Source organism: Argiope bruennichi, chromosome 5 (genome assembly GCF_947563725.1).
Source record: "Argiope bruennichi chromosome 5, qqArgBrue1.1, whole genome shotgun sequence".
Taxonomy (NCBI): Eukaryota; Metazoa; Arthropoda; class Arachnida; order Araneae; family Araneidae; genus Argiope; species Argiope bruennichi.
In genome coordinates, this window is record NC_079155.1 from 103417012 (window position 1) to 103440491 (window position 23480).

Sequence of the window (23480 nt, forward strand, 5' to 3'; positions counted from 1 at the left end):
AATATTTGTATAGAACTGAATGAGTCAAATATTCGTTAATTGGGACCAAGCAACTCAGGGCTATTTAAGTTTATAGTTTAATGTCTACTTACTTGTACACAAACAAATTTGAAAAGTCTACTGATAAAATATTATTTTTTAAAATAATTTTTTATATGATTCTGGCCATTTTATTTTTATCAAGTATTGTTTCTTTCTTTCTTTTTTTAATTAGGAGTGAATTAGCTCAACTTTTAGGTTATAAAACATTTGCTGAATTGTCTATGAAAACCAAAATGGCTGGCACTGTTGACAATGTTCTAGAAATGATAACAACGTAAGATTTTGTTATTTTTAATTTAAATGCAATATTTTTGTATGTTTATGTTTGTTTTTTCCCCTAATTGAAATTATATTGTTTAATGTATATTTTTATTTTTTATGCACAGTAATTTTTTATAGTATATAATAGAATTTAATTACTAAAGGATAATCGAGAAATTGTCAACTTTACTTATGTAAAACTTAATTATCATAATTTTACTATAAAAGCAAAATTGGTAATTAATGCAATTTGTTACAGTCTAAGCCCATTAATTGAATAATTTAACTAAAATACTAACAACATAAATTAAATTTACAGCTGAAAATAAACTTTTGAAAAAGATGTACAAATTAGGGTTTATACAAAAACCAATATTTTATGAAAAACTAGTTTTCGAATTTTTGTTAAAAAAAAATATAATAGCAAAAAATATTTTACTTAATTTATATAAAATAACAAAAAACAAAATCAATATCAAAGTCAAAAGATTAAAAAAAAAGTAAGAATTACATATACATATTACTTACACAAAATAACAAAAACTCAAACAAAAATTTCAAATAATATTTATATTATTTTCACTAATTTTAATTTCTTCTAAGAAAATAGGATTTAAAAAAATATATAAAATATCCACTGAAATGTGGCTAAGTCGTGTTCTTATTTTGCTAATATTTCATTTGATTTACGTACTCATTTGTTTTATTTTTAATTTTTGATACACATAGGGACAATCAAAGGGATTTAAATGTGTAAAAGATTTAATAAAAAAAAAGAAAAACTATTTTTCTTTGTTAGTACGCATTATACTAGCATCGTATATAAAATTTCTATATAAATTGATTTTTCAATTTGTTTTATTGATAAAAGTTTATTTATTATTTTGTAGACTTCATGTAAAGAGTAAAAAAGCTACTGCTAAAGAAATAGAAGAATTGCAGACTTTTGCAAATAAATGTGGCTTTCAAGACACCCTTCAGTTGTGGGATATACCTTATTACCAAAGATTACATAAAGAAGAATTATTCAAGTATGTTTAAATATTACAATGCCTGTGTGTGTGTGTGTGTGTACACACATATGAAAATCATTATAAAATCAAATCTTTTTTTTTTCTATGACTTAATTTTTGTTACTGCTGTATATGCAAGTTTTTAAATGCTTTTTCTTAACTTTGCATGTTTTATTTTTGTACAGATAGAATTTTGTAATCGATTTTTCTATCACTTCCTCGTGCACTTGGAAAAATTATAAATTCGAACTAGATTTATGAAATTTTGTACAGTTTTTGATTGTCAATCATATTGTAATATTTTTAGCTTTCACTTATCAGTTAATATGTTAATTTATCCAAAACTAATTTTGCAAAGTTGGTACCATTTGGAATGAGATAAATGTTAATTTTTATATATCGTATTAATTATAACCATAAATTATGTAACATATTAAAAACTAAAGTGTAAAAAAATATATATGAATTTTTTAAAAACTATTTTGTTAAAGCAGTAAAAATTAGAAAATGCTATATATTTTTTTCATCTAACAATATTACAAAAAAAATTAATAAGGCAGAAGAAGAAACAAAGAAAGAAATTCTTAGATATTCATTGAAAACTAAAATATATGATAAAAGTTATTAATATACCATTTTGTATGAAATGTTTCTTTCAAAATCTCTTGCTTTTATGGGGTTTTTTTTGACATCCATATTTTTCATAAAAAATTGATTAAAATGCAAAATTAAGAAAATTATAAAAATATAAGAATTAAAAAATTTACTTTTAGAATAGAAAAATTACAAATTCGAACTATAATGTTTATTCTTAGAAATTTAGAATACTAATTGAAGGTAACATTGAAACTTTTTATAACTATTAAAAATATGGCTATAAATTTCAAGGAAGTTGGCTGATTTAGTATCTAAAATGATGCAGCAGTACCATTCTTATCACTTTTAACTAGAAGAGAAAATTTTTTTACTTTTTTTTTTAAGCCACATTGAATATCAGAAGAAAATGCAGACTGAAAATTAGAAAATAATAAAATATAACGAACTTTAAAAAATGTTTATCACAGTGAAAAGAAATTATAATTTTATATAGAGTAAAAAATCTAGAGGCCCAAACAAAAAATTGTAGAAGTGTGAAGCTAAAAAATGATATGAGGCTTATAAAACTGTAATAAATATAAATTAAAAAATAAGAAAAAAATCAAATGCTTATTATATAGAAATACATTCTGTAAGAAATTACAAAAAAAAAAAAAAAAAAAAAAAGCAATATTTATTAAACCATACTATGAAGTAAATCTTTTTAGAGTCAAAAACTTTTAAAAAGGACTTTAAAGGGATTTAAGTCATGGTCATTAAAGGGATTTTAGTCATGGTTTGATGATTCATAAGCAATCAATATTTGGATGAAAGTCAGACCCTACACAAAATAAACATCTTTGGTTTGAATTCTGCTTGATGGTGACCCTTGATAAAATCTTCAGGCCTGCCTTATTTTTTTTCTTCACTTTTTTTTTTTTTTTTTTTTTTTTACATTTTAAATTTTATATTTTGCTAATTTAGTTGATGCATTTGATAAATTATTCGGATTCCAATTCATATTTTGTGATTTTGTTTTAATCTCCAGATTTTTTAAAAAGGATTCTTTTTTTTAATGCATTAATAAAAGAGATTTATTAAAAAAAAGTTCATATTTTTTTCTTTGCAAAAGTAATGGAACGATTGTAAGTGTTCTCTAAAGTACCAAATATTATAAATATTTTGTTCTCTTTTTATGAAAAAATATAAAGATATTTTTATACTCTGTTTTGAAATACAGTAATACATTGCAAATATATTTTCTGAATAGCAAAAACTGTATTTAATTACTGCAAGGTATTTAAAATTTGTGCAGTATGTTCTATATTTCAGCATAGATGATGATGTTGTTCGTCAGTATTTCCCATTGCCAGCTGTTCTTGAAGGTCTTTTTAGTATATGTAATAAATTGTTTGATATAACTATCAAGGTGAGTCTTTTCTGTGATTTAAAATTATATTCACTGTCTTTTTAAGAATTATTAATTTCAAAAAGTTTTGTTTGATTTTAATTAATACATTAACTTTTTTTATTGTTTTAGGAGCACCAAGAAGAAGTTGACACATGGCATGATGATGTAAAGTTTTATAAAATTTTTGATGCTGCTGGTAATTTTGATTGCATTATATTATCTTTATTGTTTGATACCTATTTTATTAACTGTATAACAATTCAGAAGCAGATAATAGATTTTTTTTGTTTAAGTTTTTACAAGAGTTAGCATAAATGACTAATATATATTCTCACTATTCAATAATAAACATTAATTTATTTGTTATTTGAGTTAAAACTTTCATTAAAAATGTTAGTTCTCAAATATAAACTATAATAATACATAAATTCTAAATAAGTTTTTGATCTCCTTGAAATTGAAAATTACAACTTATATAATGCTTCCAAAGTTATATGATAAAAATCTTTCCTATTAAAACTGTATTTGTGCAATTTAATAAATTATTTTAAAAGCATGATATGTTTCCTCTTATTATGAATATTTCTTGTAGAGTTTTAGATTTTCCTTTAATTTGGTTGCACATATTTAATATTTTTATAAAATGCTATCTTTAATTCTAATCTTTATATTTCTAAATCTAATCTTTATATTTCATTTTTATTTAAAATATGAAATATTTCATGCATTTTATTTATTTTCTTTTCTGTTACACAATTTGTGTTGTTACATAGGATATATTTTTAATTACATTTTAAATAAATTTATGGCACAAAATTTTATATGCAATCAAAGTTTCTAAATATGGATAGTAAATTTCTAGATTTAAATATAAATTTATATTTTTCTGAAAAAATTAATTCATTGTGAAGATTTATTAAAATACATATCGCCTTTGCTGACTAACTGATTAAATTATTATTGTTATTTTTTTTTTTTTTTTTTTTTTTTACATTTAAAGCTGTGTTATTTTACTTAAGGGTTTTTTTTTTTTTTTTTTTTTTTTTATGTACGAGCTTTTCTAATGGGGACCAGTTTCATGACATCTTAGCACTGTTAAAAACATAACTATCTAGTTCATCTGTTTTCTAACTTTCATGGAACTGTAACTTAACTTTTTTATTCACCTTGCAAACTGCATAGCTACTAGATAGAATCTTTCATCCAACAATGAAAGAAAATCAGGTAATCAATTATTTGATGAAACACTGAAAATGGTTTGACTTTCTGGGCAGCAATAAAACAATATAAACAACAATATACTATCGGAAATTAAATAAAAAAAAATATTTTTAAAAGTGCAAAAATTCAAGAAAAATTTGCACAACTATTAAATTGATATAATTAAAAAGAAAATTTCTAAAATTCATTTTTTGTAATAATGCTTTTAGAAGTTATTCCAGAAAAACTGTAAAATTCAGCTTAATTTTTAATAATTAAAAATTTTTAGAAAGGCATTTTGAAATGCACATTTATACGCTCCAAGGTATATATGTACCTAATTTAGCAGCTTTAGGTCAGACAAACAGTCTGTAGTTCCAACTCACACACACGTGCACAATCATCTTTATTGTTATGTTAGCAACTAATCTAAAAGTTAAAATTATTTATTTCTCTTAGGCAAAGAAATTGCCAGTTTTTACCTTGATCCTTATAGTAGAAGCCCAGAAAAAATTCCAGGCTCATGGATGGAAATTGGTCGAAGTGAGTTTTATCTTACACTTTTCTATTTTGCAAATAACTATTTAATTTAAAATTAAAATGATTTACGATATTGCAATTCATATTTACCAAATTCTGGGTTATCAAACAGCTATAAGGATTTTTTTTTTTTTTTTTTTGATTTAGCAAAAAGATTATTATGTAAAGAAAATTGTGTTGAATGTAAGGTTAGGATTAGGAAAAATTCTGGCTAGATACATTTGTTAGTAAGGAAACTGAGTAGGTGAATACTTAAATTCATTAATAATTGCTGATGGAGCTAAAAAAATTGCAGGATTCATAATGAGTAGTTAAAATAATTAACGTTTTTATCAGAACCGGAATTGCTGAGATTTGCAATCAGTAACGTTCTTCTAAAAACATTCACTTTTCTGAAGTGTCAGAAAAGAGATGCTAAGGACTTGAAAGAATTAAATTTGATTGTATTGTCCCTTTCTTTTCTATTATTGCACTTAGTTAGCTTTGGAAGAAGTTTACTAAGTTTAGACAAGTATAAGAAAACTGCATCTGAAATATTTTGCTTGATAAAATCAATACTTGGAATTTTACACAATTTTAACAAAACACAATTTTAAAAATTATTCTTTAAGATTTAAAATATATTCACTATTATATATATCTTCATTTGTTTTCAAATTCTTTTAAAATTAGTCATGTTATATAAAGATTTATTTAAGATAATTTATTTAAAATTTTCAAGTCAATCATTAAGGAAATTACATTGTTTTTATATCTTTACGATTTGCAGCATCTTATATCTCTTATTATAATTTTTAATATTTTGCTGAAGCACAGTGTTTTATAAAATTAGTATTTATTTCATTTATAAATTAAAATTTAAAGATAAACTGATATATATAAAATTTAAACATAATGTCTAAAAATTATTATTTTTTTTTTCCAAAAATAAAATCAATATTTTTAGGCATTTTTTTTATATAAAATGTATGTATTGGATATCAGCAAAAAGAAAAATAAATTATAATCATTGATGTTTTATTTATTCTATTATTATAGTGCTTATATATATATATTTATGGTTATGGAATCAATTATATATTTTTTTTTACATAGTATTTTCTAGCAATTTAAATGATAGGAAAATCTGTTTATTTAAAATAACTGCAAAACCAAATAATCAGCTTCAGCATTTGGTCCAATTTCAACAGTTTCCATTTTAGATGAAAGCTAAAATAGAAAATGCCCACAGATATATTAGTAGTGGTTCACTGCCTGCTATATCCATTTATTTTCAATAGAAACTGCAAAAACTTTTATGGCTGTACATTATTGGGAATCACAACTACAACTACCGTGCTGATTTTGGCAATGTTTATTTTACATCAAAAGTTCATGATACATCTTCAATATTTGGTTACTAATTTTATGACTTATTGTAAGATAAGAAAAAAATTGATTAAGTTTCCAGCCTCAACAGCTAGACTAATTTTATCATTTTGCAAGCATAACTAATCAAAACATTCTATGTTTATTGTGCAAGTTCAACTTCAAATAGTAATTTCCTTCTTATGATGAGATATAACACATCAAAATTGATTGGCATGACTAAACTAACACAATCTAATTGTCAATTCCTATTGTCTTCAAGTGTATAGTTATTTTATTAGTATAGTAATATTCTTTGTTTTTATTGTTGTAAATGGAAATATTGGTAAAATTTCCAATATTAAAAAAATCTATTGCCATGGAAAAAGAAAGTTTAGAATTCATAAAATTGATGTGTAATCTTAGTAATTTTAACCTTTCTCTTTGAAAAGTATTTTTTATCCTAAACTGAAAGTGCTATTATAATGTGATTCCTTGAGTGTTTTTTATTCCTCATATAAATTAATATACATAATTCATATTAAGCTTATTGTAAGTCTATTGGTATTGGTAAATGGTTGATTGTATTTACAGTATAAAGAAAATAGGCTGAAATTTTAGAATCAATTCATACACTTTGTATTAGTAATACAAAATTTATTGTGTAAACATTTAATATTAGCATTTTTTTTAAAATCTTTTTTGTTTCTAAAGAAAGTTATGTTTATGTGCTTTTTTTTCCCAATTCAGATCGCAGTGATGTTATTGGGTCTGATCCTTTAGCATATTTAATCTTTAATTTTTATCCACCTTCTTATGGAAAACCGTCCTTATTGTCATTTGATGATTTAAAGCTTCTAATGAAGAAAGTGAGTTTTTCTTTATATTTTATATTATTACAAATATGTGTTTGAAATTTCAATTATCTTGATCTAGCTTTTTTTTTGTACTTATGTATTTAAAAAATTATTTTTTATTTGTAATAAGTCACTGCTTGAAAATACATGGTGCATAAACAGCAAGTTTGGTACTACAGTATGTCAATCAATTAGATTGCTCTAACTGATAGTTATGTATGCTGCTGTTTTTCATTCATCCATTAATGAAAATGAAATTAAGTATATATATATATATATATATATATATATATATATATATATATATAATGTGTGTGTGTGTGGGGCATTTAAATAGCCATGAAGTTTCAGTGCCTTCATAGGTAATTATTATTATTTTTCCTCCTCTTATTCAGGTCAGAATTTATCAAGATTAACTGATTAATTCACACTATATTAATTTTTTGAATTACACTTATAGAGAAAATTGGAAAATGAAATTAAATATAGAATATAATGACTCTATAATAATATCTGCTACAATATAAATTATAATAGATTTGATGAATTTAGATTTTTAAATCCCAATAAACAAATAAAAAGTTTGAAAGATCAAAATATGTAAGAATAAGGAAATGTTGAATACATCATTCTGTTGTACGAGTCAAACAAATAAAAAATTTTTAAAGAACATAAACCTTAAAAATTTTTTTAAGGTAATATAAATTTAGTATTTGGTTGCATAAAGAAAAATATGAAACTCATAAATTTTATTAAATATATAAATTATTGATAAATGGATATAAATAAATAAAAACTTTGAATGAAATGTGGTACTTTGATGTATTTCTTTTTCAGTTTGGTCATCTTCTTCAACATTCGTTAACTACTGTATCATATAATGAAGTTGCTGGTCTCACTAATTTGGAATGGGATGTTGTGAACGTTTGTCCAATTGTTATGAGTTCTTTTTTGAAGAATTACAAAACAGTGGCTTCTCTTAGTAAACATGTTGATTCAGGAAAAATAATTTCCTCTGAACTACATGATCAACTGATAAAACGTAATTATTTAGGCATTTGTTCTTTTATGTACAATTAAATTTTTTACATTCTATTTAATTTATTATCTGCAGTCTGTTGGTTGTCATACCCTAAATTTTTTTTCCTATTTAAATTTTATATGATGGTTATACTATGTAGTAATATAGATAACAAAGTCAGTATTTTTTTACTTTGTATTTACTTAAATAGAAGATTAGTAGTTAATAAAAAAATTACAAAAGAAATTCCATTATTTAGGTATTATATTCTCGGAAAAAAAATGGTGTATACTTATAGATTAAAGGCTCGGATAAAATTCCAGTGCTATGCATTTTCACTCAGAATGATAATAGCGGCTTTGAATTACATTAAACATTATTTATTTAATTAAAAATAGTATACAAGTTTACCTAGTAGTATGATCAAACTCCTGCTATTTTCCAATAAAATGTTAATAAAACGTTTAAAAAAATTGTCATTTATTTGTAAGTTAATAGATAATATAGGAATCACTGAATTACTATAAGTGTACTTAAAATTTCTGTCTAATTACATCTATATTCTTAATTACTATAATATAAATTCTTACATTCCATGCCTAAGTCTCTGTAAATCTACTTACTGTATTTTGTTAAAAGTAATAAATAAATTTTAAGACTTTAGAATAGATTTGTATTTATTATAATGATACTTTACATTTTGTATTTTTATATTTAATATCTTTTGAATATTTTTCATTAACATGACAATTATATTTGACAATTTTTAATGTGATTTCAGGTGACTTATATATGACAGGTTTGCGACTGACAGAAGAATTATATTTGTGTGCTTTAGATTTGGAGATGTATAGTGGGTTAGTATTTTTCATAATTTAGTAAAATAATTTTTCTATTTGTTGCTCTTAAAACTTAATAAAAGTTGATTAATAGATTTTTCAGAACTGTAATAAATACTATTAAGTTTCAAATGATTTAATTGTATTATTAAATAGCATGCTTATTTTATCTTATTTGATGATTTAAGTTATTAATGTTTTATATGATATAAACTTAAGAACAATTATTGCATTTAGGAAAGAATTTTGGCTGAATCTTACAAAAAGAGTTTGGTCTGACTATATGCCCTTTCCTTATGAAAAAGATGCTGCCCAACCCTGCTCATTTTCTGAAATTTTCAGTGATCAATATCCTGCTGCATATTTTTCAAATCTCTGGGCAGAAGTATGTAACAGAAATTCAAAGAAAAACCTTAACTGAAATGCAATAAAATTAAATATATTTTAATAATTTAATCAACTTTCAGATGATTGCTGCAGATGTGTTTAGTGCTTTTGAAGAAGCTGGATTGGATGATGAAGAACAATTACAGAAAATTGGTCATAGGTAATCTAAGAAAAGCATTATTTATACAAAAAATTTATAATTCCATGATTACTGAATTCTGTAATTTCAAGGTTATTTTAAGTTATCTCTGAATTAATCATTTAAGTAATTTAACAGTAAAAACGTTTTTAATAATAGAATTAGATTAATGGAAGAAAAAAATCTATTAAGTGTACTGTCATTCCACACTAAAAAAAAATTTAATGCTCATCTCAAATGCCATGAGCAGTTATTGATGACACAGACTAAAGGAGAAGCTAAGATAGCATAGAAAACATTTTTGCAACTGAACATGCCATCATATTATATTTAACAATATAAATTCTTAAATATATTTTCTGTATGGTATTTTATATGTAAAATGAAGTTTGGTTAAAAAAAAGTAACTTCGAAGCATGCCTAACTGAAGAAAGGAAAAGTTTATTTATTTGAAAATACCATGTTTACTAGTATAGAATCATTAATTTAGCGCCAAAAATATTTCTTGATTATGTCATTAATACAGATATTTTTAAAAATATAATAAAGCCACATCATTAAAGAGTACTTCCATAGTATTAAGATGTGGATAAGCCTATTCGAGAGCAGTTCCCCCCCCTTCTGAAAGCTATTTACATTATCATCTAATTATGAAAAGTGATTTATTAAAAATGTGTAAGTTTATAAAGAACAGGAGGGAAAATAACTTCACCTAAAATGTATTGTGATGTAATAAATTCCACCTATATTTTGAAAAATTGCAATAATTAGTTATTAGACAAATCCTGTGAATGTAATGTCATCCCTCCTTCAGAAAATATTTAATTAGAATGACAAGATTATACTGCACTAAGGATGCTTTTTGTACATTTCTTTTATTCTGAACAAAGTTTTTATTGAGCAGTTGAAAAGAATCTAGATGCAAAAAGATTTTTAGAAACTGATATATTACACTTGCTTAAAATATTGGAAATTATATTACAGGTTTCGAGACACGTTTTTGTCTTTGGGAGGTGGTTGCCACCCCGGAGAAGTATTTCGCAAATTCAGAGGCCGTGATCCAAGTACAGATGCTCTTTTAGTGAGTTTAGGACTTTCAACTAAGCATCACAGCCAATTCAAATCGAACATGAAGAATATCTAGAGCTCTTGCAGTGTTATCAAATTTAATACTTGTCATTGATATATCAATAAATCTGATTGTTTTATTTTATAATCCCATTGAATATTATTTAATGCCTTTAAAAATTTGTGTTATATTAATTAATGGGGTTAAGAAAACAATAATATTCTTTTGAAACTGGGTATTTGCAATAAATTCAAGGAAATTAATAAAATAAGCAAATTCTTGTTTGATGAAAAGAGACGTTAAAAATGTTATGTCACCCTCTTATAGATGGCTTAGCATTTAACATGAAAAAAACTTTACCTTTATATGTATACTCATAATATGAAATGCATACACCAAACTGAGTGAATGAAACAGATAATTTAATTATTTCATTGAACTCAGAGTTGATCCTTTGACATAATTATAATAAAAGCAGTTTGCTGTTTTAAAAATTCCTAATAAAATCTTAACAAAAGATAATTCATTGTACAAACAAAATAGTCATTTGCAGATTATAACAAAATCTTAATTATAGGCACATGTGTTTAAGTAGAACAGTTCCTACGATTAAATTTATATCACACTTTGAGCACTGCTTTAACTTCTAACTGATCTTTATAAGGTTCAAGCAGAGGGTAAACTTCCTCTTCCAAGAATTCAGTTACCTACAGAAAGAAAACAATGCTTGCTTATAAATTTTATCAAAGTAATTTATTATTGCATATATTTTTAGAAAACTGGGTTCATACATTTTAATTCTAGAACATTTAACTTTTTAGTGTTACTTTGGAATTTGTTTAAATAATAGAAAAATGAATATTATTGTTTTTTTAAAAAATATGTTTACAAAAATGCAGTGTTCTTTAGATTTACTGAACTTAAACAGAGATAGAATGAAAACATTTTTTTAAATTTAGGAAAGCAGGGAAGTGGCATATTCAAGTATAGTTTATATATAGTTAAAAATTAAATCAATTTAAGATAAAAGTCTACCTGCTCAGGAGCTCTTCCTGTAAATGTAGATGGATCTAAAAGTGAATCCAGTTGATCTTGGATGGGAGCAAAATATGCACTGTTGCGTATCCTTTCAACTAAATCATTATCTCCTCCTTGCATTTTTACAACTTCAGCAGCTTGGTGTGATAAAACACGGATTTCTTCATGACAGACCTATATAAGGAGAAATCCAAATAAAATTCAGATAAACAAATCTATGAATATGATACATTTGATAATAAACTGCTTAAGTGTTTTTTATATGCTAAATATAATGTATCTTTATATAAATTCAAACAATTAATTTTATGCATCATTTATATTTAATAAGCTCAAATTGAAATTAATTTCTATGATCTTGTAATCTAAAATATTTACTTCAATAATTTTGTTGTATATCAGTTTATTTGATTAGAAGATATAATTAAATTTTAAATGTTTTATTTTTAAAGAATAATGCAAAAGGGAAAATCTGAATTCTTTAGCAGATATTAACAGAATGAAGCTTGTAGGAAATAAAATGAATCCTATGAAACCTAATTAATCAGATATCTTATTGATTATAGAAATTTCATGGATAATGATTCATATAAAGTCAAATTTTTGTAACTTCAAAAACTAGATATTTATACCTACACAAACTATATACAATAAATAGTAATTTTTATTATTCGAGACTTACTTGTCTATCACCTCCAAGCTTAACCATTGCCATTAGAATGTTTTCTGTAGCCATAAAAGGCAATTCTTGTTTCAAATGTCTTTCAATAACTTTTGGGTAAACAACTAAACCATCAGTTACATTTTGAAGTGTATTCAAGAATATATCAGCTGATAAAAAGGTCTCTGGAATAATAACTCGTCTGAAACAGTTAAAAAGAAACAATTATTTCTTTATAAGAAATTGTGTTAAAATAACATCTTTAGGTATTTATTTAATCTCTCCTTTTGTTACAGATAAAGGGGGAGAGTGCCTTCTAATTATCAAATGCATATTGTGAAGTTTACCTATATTTAGCAGCATAGTTAACTTTTAAGAATATGGACAGACTGGAGTAACATACATACAAGAATGGCATATAATGTACACCAGCATTTTTATAAAAACTTAAATATCAGTTCTTACTGATATTTATGTTTATGTCTAACAATCTCATAGAAGTAATAAAAATCAGTTTGAAAATCAAAATTAATTTCGTTAAAATGAATATGACAAAAATGCAGTAAATGATTTTCTTATAAAGTAATCTTTGCACCGAGTGGCCAGTGTATGTTCTTAAAGGTAAAAAAATTAAATGAATAAATAATTCTTTTATGTTTTAAATATTCTCTTTTTTTTTTTTCAATCCTTCAGTGGGAAAAAGTCCAAGAGACAATATTTTCACCTCAATTAATTTAAGAAAAGATTAAAAATTAAATTTAAAAACTGGTTAGTTGAGAAGGATATAAAAATTCTAGTTAAATATGTACTACATTTATTTTTTCATCTCTCTTTTATTTTTCTCTGTTTTATTATAAAAAGTGATGAAAGAAAATCCCTTATCAAATTTTATATTCATTAAGATATGTGTAATTTTATAATCTTAAAATGAAACAGGGGTGTTTGTGCTCCGGGGATTTTGAACTTCGATACCCGGAAATTCCGGGGATCGTCATTCAAAAGGAAGTAGGAATAATAATCAATTATTTATTTTGATCTGGGTAATTTTGTTTGCTTTGAAAGCAGAAAACGCAAGGTCAGTGTGTGTGGTGAAAACTTTTCCTTTCTTTCTCCAAAGGCAGTGATAATGCGTGAAAAGGGGGAAAAAACTTCTTTTTTGTTCTTTCCTTATTGCGAGTTATGACTCATTCCCCCGGTTCTTGGACATTCTCTTCTGGATTCTTTTCGGCAAGTAGGCGCGGCAGAAAAAAAAGAGAGAGACTTCGTTCGACCAGATGTGCGATCGCGTGACCTGGGTTCAAAGGTCTTAATTTTGCAAAATTAATGGTTATTAATTTTGCAAAAAAAGTAATTCGTTGAACTTTTATAATTAGGTCATTCAATACTTCATAATTGTAATTTTTCATTCCCCCCCCCCTTCTCGAAACTCCAAAATGTCGGTAGTAAGTCCGTAAAAGTTTCAGGGGATTTTTTGGGGTCCCACAAACACCCCTGATGAAACAAATTCTATCTATATAATGATGATGTAGAAAAGCACTTACAAAAAGACATTATATAATTGTTCAGCAATTTAAATAAAACTTATTTTTTAACAGATATGTAAATAAAATGAAGATCAACATTTCTGTACAGTTATGATAGATGACAAAACCAATTATTTTAGGAAAGATTTCAATGAAAAATGCCAGTAGTAAATAAAATCTGCATTGAATTAGAAATAGTCTATTTTACATTCATTTGTGTAGTATGATACAAGTAATTACTACAATTCATTTTGGATAATTTTATACTGTAAATTAAGTGAAATAAGTTTATATGCAAATTACTACATCAAAATAACTGGAAGGGGCAAGGAAAAAAATTATCTAGTGAAATGAAAGTGATGAGAGAGAGTTCCAGTTTGCCGGGCATAAAACAGAAACGTTAGCATGTTCCCACAAATGGCAATGGGCCTATAAGCATAATTTTCTCATGGACACTATATGGTCTTGCTCACAGTTTACAGCTAAACATTTTATAAATCAATTGCTACTTAATTTTTTCCATTATTATTTTGCATCAACCAATAAAAAGAAGTTTAGTAAAAAAAGTTTTTAAAAAGCTTGCAGCAGTACATCATTAGCTTACAGTAAAGAGATGAATATGAAAAAAGCATAATGAAATAAATAATTTAAAATGCCTTCTTTATATTGATTGAGATAGTCCTTTCCATGTGTGATTAATATATGGAACTTATGCACATAAATTTTTTTTCACAAAATTTGTGAAATTAAGATTTTGATTCTATTATTTTATACTATAACAGTTACATAACTTTACTACTTTCTCTTTTGATAAAATAGATACCTTATTAACATCAAGGTATATTACCCAAGATCCCTGGGGGTTATTATTAGATTGTATTCGAAATAAGAGTCATATTTTTTTTCTTCATGTTCTTGTTTTTTGTCTTGTGAAATGTGCAACTTAAAAAAATAATTAAATAACTGTTTTTGAAATTCATCTATTATTTTCATCTACCTAATGAGAGTATAAAGAGTCTCATGCTTCTACTGTATACAAAAATTCTTATTTCAACAACTTTTAAAACTAGAATTTCAGCAGATACAAGAAATCTAACCTGTTGGCACTGTCATCCAATGTTCTCTCCATCCACTGAGTTGATGCTGTGATGAGAGCATCTATGATGTTTCCCATGGGGAGTTTTGCAAGAGCACAACAACGTTCACTTCGCATTGGATTGCGTTTGTATGCCATAGCACTGGAACCAATTTGAGTTTTCTCAAAGGGTTCTTCAATCTCCTTCATATGAGCCAGCAAACGAAGATCTGTGCAAATCTAAAAGAACAAAGAAATATTCAAGAACTCAATATTAGGAGATTAAGAAAAATTAGATCATAGTTATCCAGATAACTTAGTGAGAAGCAAAAACAACAATATTTTAGGAATGTGATAGTTTATATTTTCAAACACGAGGAATGTCACTAAAAAATAAATAAATTAGCATTTGGTAAAAATGATCAATTTAATTATTAAATTCTTTATCTTAGATGCTTTAACTAAACTACATGAATTCTTATAGTATTTAGTTTTTACTGCTCTTATATCACTTACAGGGAGGAACTAAAATGTATTACAACCATGATTTACAAATGATGGCAACTGAATTATCCTTGCACTTGAGAATTTAAATATATCTTTCCATGGTATTATCATGTTTGAAAGTTTTTGTATTACACACGTTCTAAAATGCATACCACCAAAATTTATTATTATTTTTTTTTAATTATCCTTATTCCTTTTTTTAAAATAGCTTTCTGATTACTTAATTTCACTATCCAGTTTATTAAAACTGAAATTAAAAATATAAGATGTTCCAAATTTTATTCCCAAATATAATTACAATATAATTAAGATATTTTTATAATAAACTTATTTAGAGCAATATATTGAAAATAATATATATATATATATATATATATATATATATATATATATATATATATATATATATATATATATATATATATATATATATATATATATATATAAAATACTAGTTGCTTTATGTGACAGCTGGTATACTGGTTAGTTATATTTGAATTCGGATAAATCATTTTAATAAAACTTCATGCTCACAATTTCATCAGATTGTCTAATATTGAAGCAATGTTATTTTGATTGTCTTACTTAAGTCTGTTTATTAGGTACATGCATCTTTCTAATGAAGACAGTCTTAAAACTTTTTAGTACTATTAAAAACATAAATATCCAATTCATTTATCTCCTAAATTTTGCGATATTGTACCTTCACCTTTTAACGTCTGTTAATTTACAAGACAAATAAACAGAATCCTTCTTCTTTAGTTTTAACTATAGAAGAAAATCAAGTGATTAAATATTTGGTAAAACAATAAAAAAGATTTGAATTTCAACGCTATAATGGTTAGAAATTAGGGAAAGAATATTTAAAACATTAGAAAATAAAAAAATAAAATAAAAAAATGCATGATTATTAAATTGGTATCATTGAAAAGATAATTTTTGAATCAGTATAAAAATCATTTTTGTGCAGTAATATCCTCAGATTATAATGGAAAAATACACTCTCCAATAATCTGGCATGTAGAACACCAACACAAAGACTCGCTCGTCTTTAATATAAGTAGAGATTTGATATCATTAAAAATTCACATAGTTCAGTTGTCTATATTATTTAAAAATATAATTTAAATAAAATAGTTAATCTAATTTGATTTCAAAAGTGTTACCTTATGTACAGATGCAGCTAAACCAGCTAAACAGTAAACTACGTTGCAGTCAACTTTTCTACTGTATGTTTGACCAGTAACAGTATAAGCTCTAAAAAAAAGAGTAAAAAATACATATAAATGGAGTAGTTTTAATGCTTCAATTAACATGGTGAAAACCTGGAAATTGAGATTATTTTGTTTTTTACCTGCTAAAACCTGCCATCTTCGTAACCAATTTATCCAGTTCTTTCACCTAAATTAAAATGGAAAAATGAAATTTAAGAGTAGCGAATGCAATAAGTTAAAAGCAAGTTTTTTACTTCTTGTAATAAATACAAATAAAACAAACAAGACGATGAAATAAAGATTTCAGTTTTAGCTAAAATTAAAAAACATTTTTTTAATGATATTCTTTATTTTTTTAACCAATGACTTGCAACTATCCAGAATCTCGTATTTTTCTAAAAGGACAAAGTTCACCTTTTAGAAATGTTATATGTTTGTTTTGTGGTCTGACTCATTGAAAGAACTTTCTATTTCCCCACCAATTGAAGGGTTAATTTCTGAATACCAAACTTTTAGCTATTCATATGAACTAGCAAAACGTTTAAAACTGTACAAAAAGCTGAATCATTGTGCTGTACAAATATAACATCTGATTTACATGGATGAAAGACTGATCACAAATATTTAATATAAATTCTTCACTTACTGAGATGTATATTCATTCCCTCTTAAGCAACATTAATTTACAACATGTTGCACCCAAACTTTGCAAACACAACGCATGCAGTAAAAGCAGTGAAAAAAAATGGATGAGATTATTCAGATGAATGAAAACTGTACCACTGCAATGTTGTGTTGTTGAGAGCTGCCCTTATATTTAAACAAGGCATTAGAATGGCATGTTGTAGTAGAAGGATATCATACAGAAATGCTAACATGAATTGAATAAACAAAATTCAAGTGGTCCACAAGAAAATAAATTGTAGAAATATGTTTATTTTAAAAATAAAATATAAAAATAATAGGGACAAATCAATACAAATTTTTTTTTATTAGCAATTGATATATATTCTTTGCTACTTTCTTTCCTAATTCTAGCTTGCCAATAGTGAGTAATTTCAAAACTGACCCAATATAAACAAAGGTGGATTTAACAGGAAATATTTCCTTTCATAAATGAAAATGACAGCTTGTACAATAAGCACTTCAAACATGGAAAATAGTTATATGTCAATCTTCAAGTATTTTCAAATCTGATTGACAAATATATGTATTCTGGCATCTCAATTTCATTGAATTTTATCCTTCAAAACTGAACAGCTTTAGATTTCAATTACCTTTATTTGCATGTGATTATGTACTTATTTTATATCTATGAAGGAAATAGGTGGAAAAAAAAAATTCTTGCTAAGATTTAAAATATTAAAACCTTGTTTCAAATTCAGTTCCAAAACTAAAAATGTTTTTCTTGCATTTTTTATATAAAGCAATTCCTCCCAAACTTGATTTGTTCAGGAATAAAATTAAGAAATAAAAAATTATATGCTACAATGTTTGCTAGACTGCAGAGATATTAATTGGGGGTCTGAGTTGTAAATGGATTGATAGTGCATGCATCAGTGTCAGTCTTGAGAGCTTCAAAGCAACAAGAAACATTTATGCCACCTATTTCTTTTTCAAGAAGTTTTATACTATTATTATTACTATTTGATGAAATTAAGATTATTTATAAGAAATAAAGTTTTTCGAACATTAAAATTTTTTTCTAAATATAAAAGTGTAAAAAACGTACTTTTAAAATGCTTCACCATTAAATAAAATATTCATTTCATAGTTTAATTATATTCTAAAGTGAAAAAAATAAGCATATAAATGAACACTCACTTTTTCATGATCTCCTTCAAAAATAGCAAGGAAACTGGCTTGAGTACCTGTTGTGCCTTTAACTCCACGAAATCGAAGATCATCTCTCACCCTTTGAATGTTCACAAGGTCAGACAGCAAATCAGAAATCCAAAGAGTTGCTCGTTTCCCCACTGTAGTTAATTGTGCTGGTCTGTAACATAGTTTATATAATAAAGTACTGTTTTGTTTTTTCTTCCAAGATTTAAAAAAAAAAAAATAGATAATTGTGTTTGAAACCAACTAATTTTGCATATTTAAAATCAGTTTTTCAAAACTCAATAAACTTTAAATATGGAAAAGTAATAATTCTGCAAATATCTATTCTCAATAAAAATTTCAAATTTCTATTTTGATTGAATTATCTTATCATAGTTATTTAAAATAATTAAATGCTAATAAATTTCAATTAAAAGAGAAACTATTAATAACTGTTATAAAATAGTATAACTTCAATTTATAGAAGGTTTTATTATAACTATAAAAGTATTTTGGCATGCCATTTAATATTTAAATGAAAATGATAGAAAAGGAAGAGAAGTCATTTTCATGTAATATTGTGAATGATGCCTATATTTCTATAATGGTAACATGTTTTTATTTGCTGCAAAAAGTAATTGTATTCAGCATTAATTTTGGAATTTATGAAGAATACTTTCAACTATTTAGAACAACTGTACCAATAATAACTCTTTATTGCATGTTTTTTTAATTACATGCCTTCAAATATAACAGCTGCAAAAAAATGAGCATAATATTGGATAAAGTATATTAACTAACTTAACATTATAAAGAAATAACAGACTAAGAAAGAAAATACTAATAAAATCATTGATGATGATGATAATATATAAAGTAACATATGCTTTACAAGTAAAGTAAACTTATAATAAATACATACTGCATATGAGTGAAGCCTAATGTTGGTAATGACTTGTATTTTTCTGCAAATTTAGATAGCCTATCTATGCAACGAGCAAGCTAAAAACAATTTCATAAAAGACATAAGTCAATAAAATAATGAAACATTTTTATTAATTTAAGCATTATAAAATGTTAACAACATTTGAAAAATAAGAAAAATATACAACCTGTGCATCTGTAATAATACAAAAATAAAAGCATTGATTATGTAAAGACATAAAAATATTTTTTTTATTAATCAAGCAGCATTGTTTGTTCCACATTTAATACCAAATTTATGAAAATATGCTATTTAAAAATAGCAGTGGTTATAAAGAATTATTAGAAAAATTAAAAGAACATATAAAAATAATAGAAAGAAATTCAGATAATTTTAATAAATAATTGTTAGATAAATAACTAAAAAAAGGAATGAATATTCATACCTTGGGAAGTAAAATATTGAGTCCATCTCTTATTTGTATTAAATCCTATAAAAAGAAATTATTTGATAATAAATCATTTTTAAACATTTCTAATTTGATTACGTTTAAAATGTTATTAATAAATATATACTTTATCAACAGTTCTCTTACATAAATAAAACACAGTCTATATGTACATTACAAATGAAATTAATAAGAAACATTAATTTTAGTTTCATAAATCATACAAATGATAAATTTTTAATTAAAAAAAAGTGTAGGTCAATATTATTTTCATGACATTGAAAATTGAATTTATGTATAAAAATACAGTTGTTAAAATAAAAGATTTTATAAATTTTCTCTATTCATCTTTTATAAATACTAAAGACAACTGTAGCACATTGTTGCTAATTCATAAGTCATTAAAATTTGGTTAATTTACAAACTGTTTTAACCATTAGGGCCCTTAAAATTCTTTTTGATAGTATAGATATATAGCATTAAATATTATAAATTAATATCCTGAAAGATTATATCATTTAAGCCACCAGTTTTTAAAACTACTATCATTCCTCCATTTTACATCTCAAATAATTAAGATGACATTTATTTACAGTTTCACTTATATGTTTTATATATTGAAAATAATTTATTATTAGTAGCTAATTTTAATATCATTAAGTTTTAATATGTATATTCTTTAATAACAACTGTTATGAATGAAATTTTATTTAGTATCTTTTCTCCCTATTCATGTTCACTGAGGAGTAATAAGCAGAACTTTTTCCTTCTATAAAGGAACTTTTGACATTAAAAAAAACAACCTTTTTACTATAATAATATACTATAATTTTACTATAATTTATTATACATATAATAATAAAGTCTTATAATGTTTTTTTCTCATTTTTTTATGTATTTTATTTGAAGATAATTTTTAATATTTTGCTTTCTCAAATTATTGAATCAGATTTATTACACATCTCAACAAAATTTCATAGTTTATGAAACTCTTATGTATACAAATATGTTTTTATAATTACACATTACAAGAAACTAAATAACTTATTTCAATTGCAAATTGAAAGCATACTAAATAATTAAATTTATTCTCCCTAATATAGCCTTAAAGGATTTCCCATTTTTCCCCTTCTATTTCTGGTTATGTGTAAGATCAGGTTCATAAGCAAATTATAAAACAAATCACGAATCTTAGTAAATTCAGTACATAATAATTTATTGATCCCAATATCACTCACAGTATTATCACCAACGTAGCAGGATGTTGCTCCTAAATGGATTATTGGAGCTGCTTTTGGACACTGGGCAGCAAAAACATGCACATGTGCCATAACATCATGTCTTGTAAGCATTTCCTCCTTTGCAGCAGCTTGAAAATCAATTTTATCTTTGTTAGCTTCCATTTCAGCAATTTGCTCATCCGTTATATTTAATCCAAGAGTCTGTAATGTAGTTAAATATCTTAGAAACCACAACAAAATGAGATATTTTATTACACAAATAAAATAAATTCCATTATTATTTTAATTATGTTAGAAGTCATACTAATAATTTATGAAAAAAGTAAAATCTACATGAAGAAGTAAACAATTATTTATCTATAATAACTTTTCATCAGTATTGTTTCTTTATAAGTTAAAACTTGATAACTAAGACATATATTTATGATTTAATTTAGTAATCAGTTTTAATTTATTTAATTAGCATTATTATTTTAAGATTTACAATTATTTTAGATTTTAAAACATAAAAAAATTATATTTTTGCAACTTTGTTGAGATAGAGAAATTATTTATAATGAAAGAAATTTTTTATCATAAAAATGGATTTTGAGATCAGTCTGATTAATGAGTATATAAAAATATACCAGATCTTTATAGGATGATAAATGTCTGTAATTTGATGAAAAGAGATATTAAAATCATATAAAACAGAAAAATATTTTTTATTTAAACCAAGCATATATCTCATTTTGAAGAAAATATTCTAATTTTCTCCTATTCTCAATTTTTCTTTGACTTTTGAAAAACCAATTTCAAGCTTTCACTGCCATTGTTTAGCACTTTTATAAAGGAGATATAATTTAGAATTGCCCTTAGTACAAAATCAATGCATGGAAGGTTCGTAGCCGAGTAACATGACCACAAGACAAAAGAAATTTCTCATGTCTCATAGCTGTTATCTGGCTTATAAAGCGTCACCACAGAAGTATCATACTGATAGTCATTTACATCATTACTACTGAACATCAATAATACAGAAGAAAAAAAAGCATTTGTAGGCATTTCATTATAAAAAAGGCATTTTTCTGAAATATAAATAGAAAAAGCATGATCTATGACAAAGAAATCAACAGATGAATATAAATTTTGATTTCTTAATTACAATGAAATAAGAAAAATTAAACATACATATTAATTATATGTAATTTAATAAGATTAAATTGTGTTTATTAAATGAGTTTAAGTGAGTAAAACTACATTTGCATTTTTACAATATTTCAATAACATATAATAACAAAGAAGATTATAAAATAGAATATTTTTTGCATACCTTTTCTGCTTTGGCAAGATATATCCATAATTGTCTCCAGGTTGAAAACTTTTTTCCATCACTAAAATTTTCACACATTTCTTTACTTCCATATCGACTGGAAAGTGGAGTTTGATAGTTTGAAATCATGCTTTCACCCATTGTACCTTAGCTAAAAATAAGGAATATAACCAAATAAGAAATTTCACCAATGGAAAATTAATTGAAGCTTCACACTACAAGAAACGTGAACATTACATACTTCTGAAGAACCGTTATCAAGTAATTGATAAAAGTAAAGACGCAAGTGACACATGATAAGCATTAAATCAGCAGGCATAAAATCTGAAAAGATAAGTTTAGATAAATACATCTCTTACAAGCCTTACCTTCTTATCTCAGGAATGCCGAAAGCCATGTGTTTTGCAACACATGTGATGAAACAAAGCCGGCAAGTAAAAGTTGCCGTAATGCGCATGTCATAACTTGATATCGGTCGGTCAACTACAAAGTGGTTGTAACAGTTGAAAAATCACTGCTTTTGTTGCTTGTGTCACTTAAGTTAAAAATCCATAGAATAAAAGTGGAATGGGGACATCCTTTTTTTTATATATATAAATGGACACAAAGATGTGAAATATGATACTTTTTACCGAGGCAATTAAGATGCATCGGTAAATCGGTATTTTTTATTCGAATTAAAAAGTAAAAGCTTTACGAAATTTTTTCATTGACGCGAGTACTATTATCTTTTACAAAGAGTGCGATAACTGCTTTACATCTGATAAAGATTTGTTTTAATTTTAATGCCAGCTTCAGATGATTTAATTTATATAAGAGGGAATCTCATTTCTTTACAAATGTTTGAAGACAAACTTATTTAGGAATATCAAAATAGTTTGAAAATGTTTCATCCTATATATTTTCTCTCTCTCTTTCCTCTCCTTTTTTATCTTTTTTTTTTTTTTTCCCCCTCTTTTAGTGAATCGTACTTAGTCCTTTGCATTACTAGAAACTTCTCTTTACTCTCAATA

At 24.9% G+C, this 23480-nt stretch overlaps 2 protein-coding genes across 3 annotated transcripts in view; one reads left to right on the top strand and one right to left on the bottom strand.

Moving 5' to 3' along the window:
- The window catches only part of LOC129969627 (uncharacterized), a 20428-nt gene extending 9579 nt beyond the window's left edge, over positions 1-10849 (top strand). The window contains exons 8-18 of the mRNA XM_056084277.1: positions 215-316; positions 1194-1334; positions 3225-3321; positions 3433-3499; positions 4963-5046; positions 7141-7259; positions 8085-8289; positions 9050-9125; positions 9345-9492; positions 9575-9654; positions 10618-10849. Coding sequence (XP_055940252.1) covers positions 215-316; positions 1194-1334; positions 3225-3321; positions 3433-3499; positions 4963-5046; positions 7141-7259; positions 8085-8289; positions 9050-9125; positions 9345-9492; positions 9575-9654; positions 10618-10777 — 1279 coding nt within the window. The 3' untranslated portion in view covers positions 10778-10849. The remainder of the gene's footprint in view (positions 1-214; positions 317-1193; positions 1335-3224; positions 3322-3432; positions 3500-4962; positions 5047-7140; positions 7260-8084; positions 8290-9049; positions 9126-9344; positions 9493-9574; positions 9655-10617) is intronic.
- LOC129969628 (adenylosuccinate lyase-like) lies at positions 10839-22988 on the bottom strand. 2 transcript variants are annotated; one of them, XM_056084278.1, is made up of 12 exons: positions 22836-22988; positions 22468-22618; positions 21153-21356; positions 19912-19956; positions 19464-19543; positions 18545-18716; positions 16861-16907; positions 16673-16763; positions 15022-15239; positions 12423-12603; positions 11738-11914; positions 10839-11409 (listed from the first exon to the last, which is right to left on the bottom strand). In XM_056084278.1, exons 2-12 carry the CDS (start codon positions 22606-22608, stop codon positions 11323-11325), a joined length of 1443 nt encoding a protein of 480 aa, XP_055940253.1. In that variant the 5' UTR covers positions 22609-22618; positions 22836-22988; the 3' UTR covers positions 10839-11322. The 2 variants fall into 2 exon arrangements, with proteins under 2 accessions (XP_055940253.1, XP_055940254.1); XM_056084279.1 differs by lacking the exon at positions 22836-22988 and adding an exon at positions 22709-22822.
- Between the last annotated feature and the right edge of the window lie 492 nt (positions 22989-23480).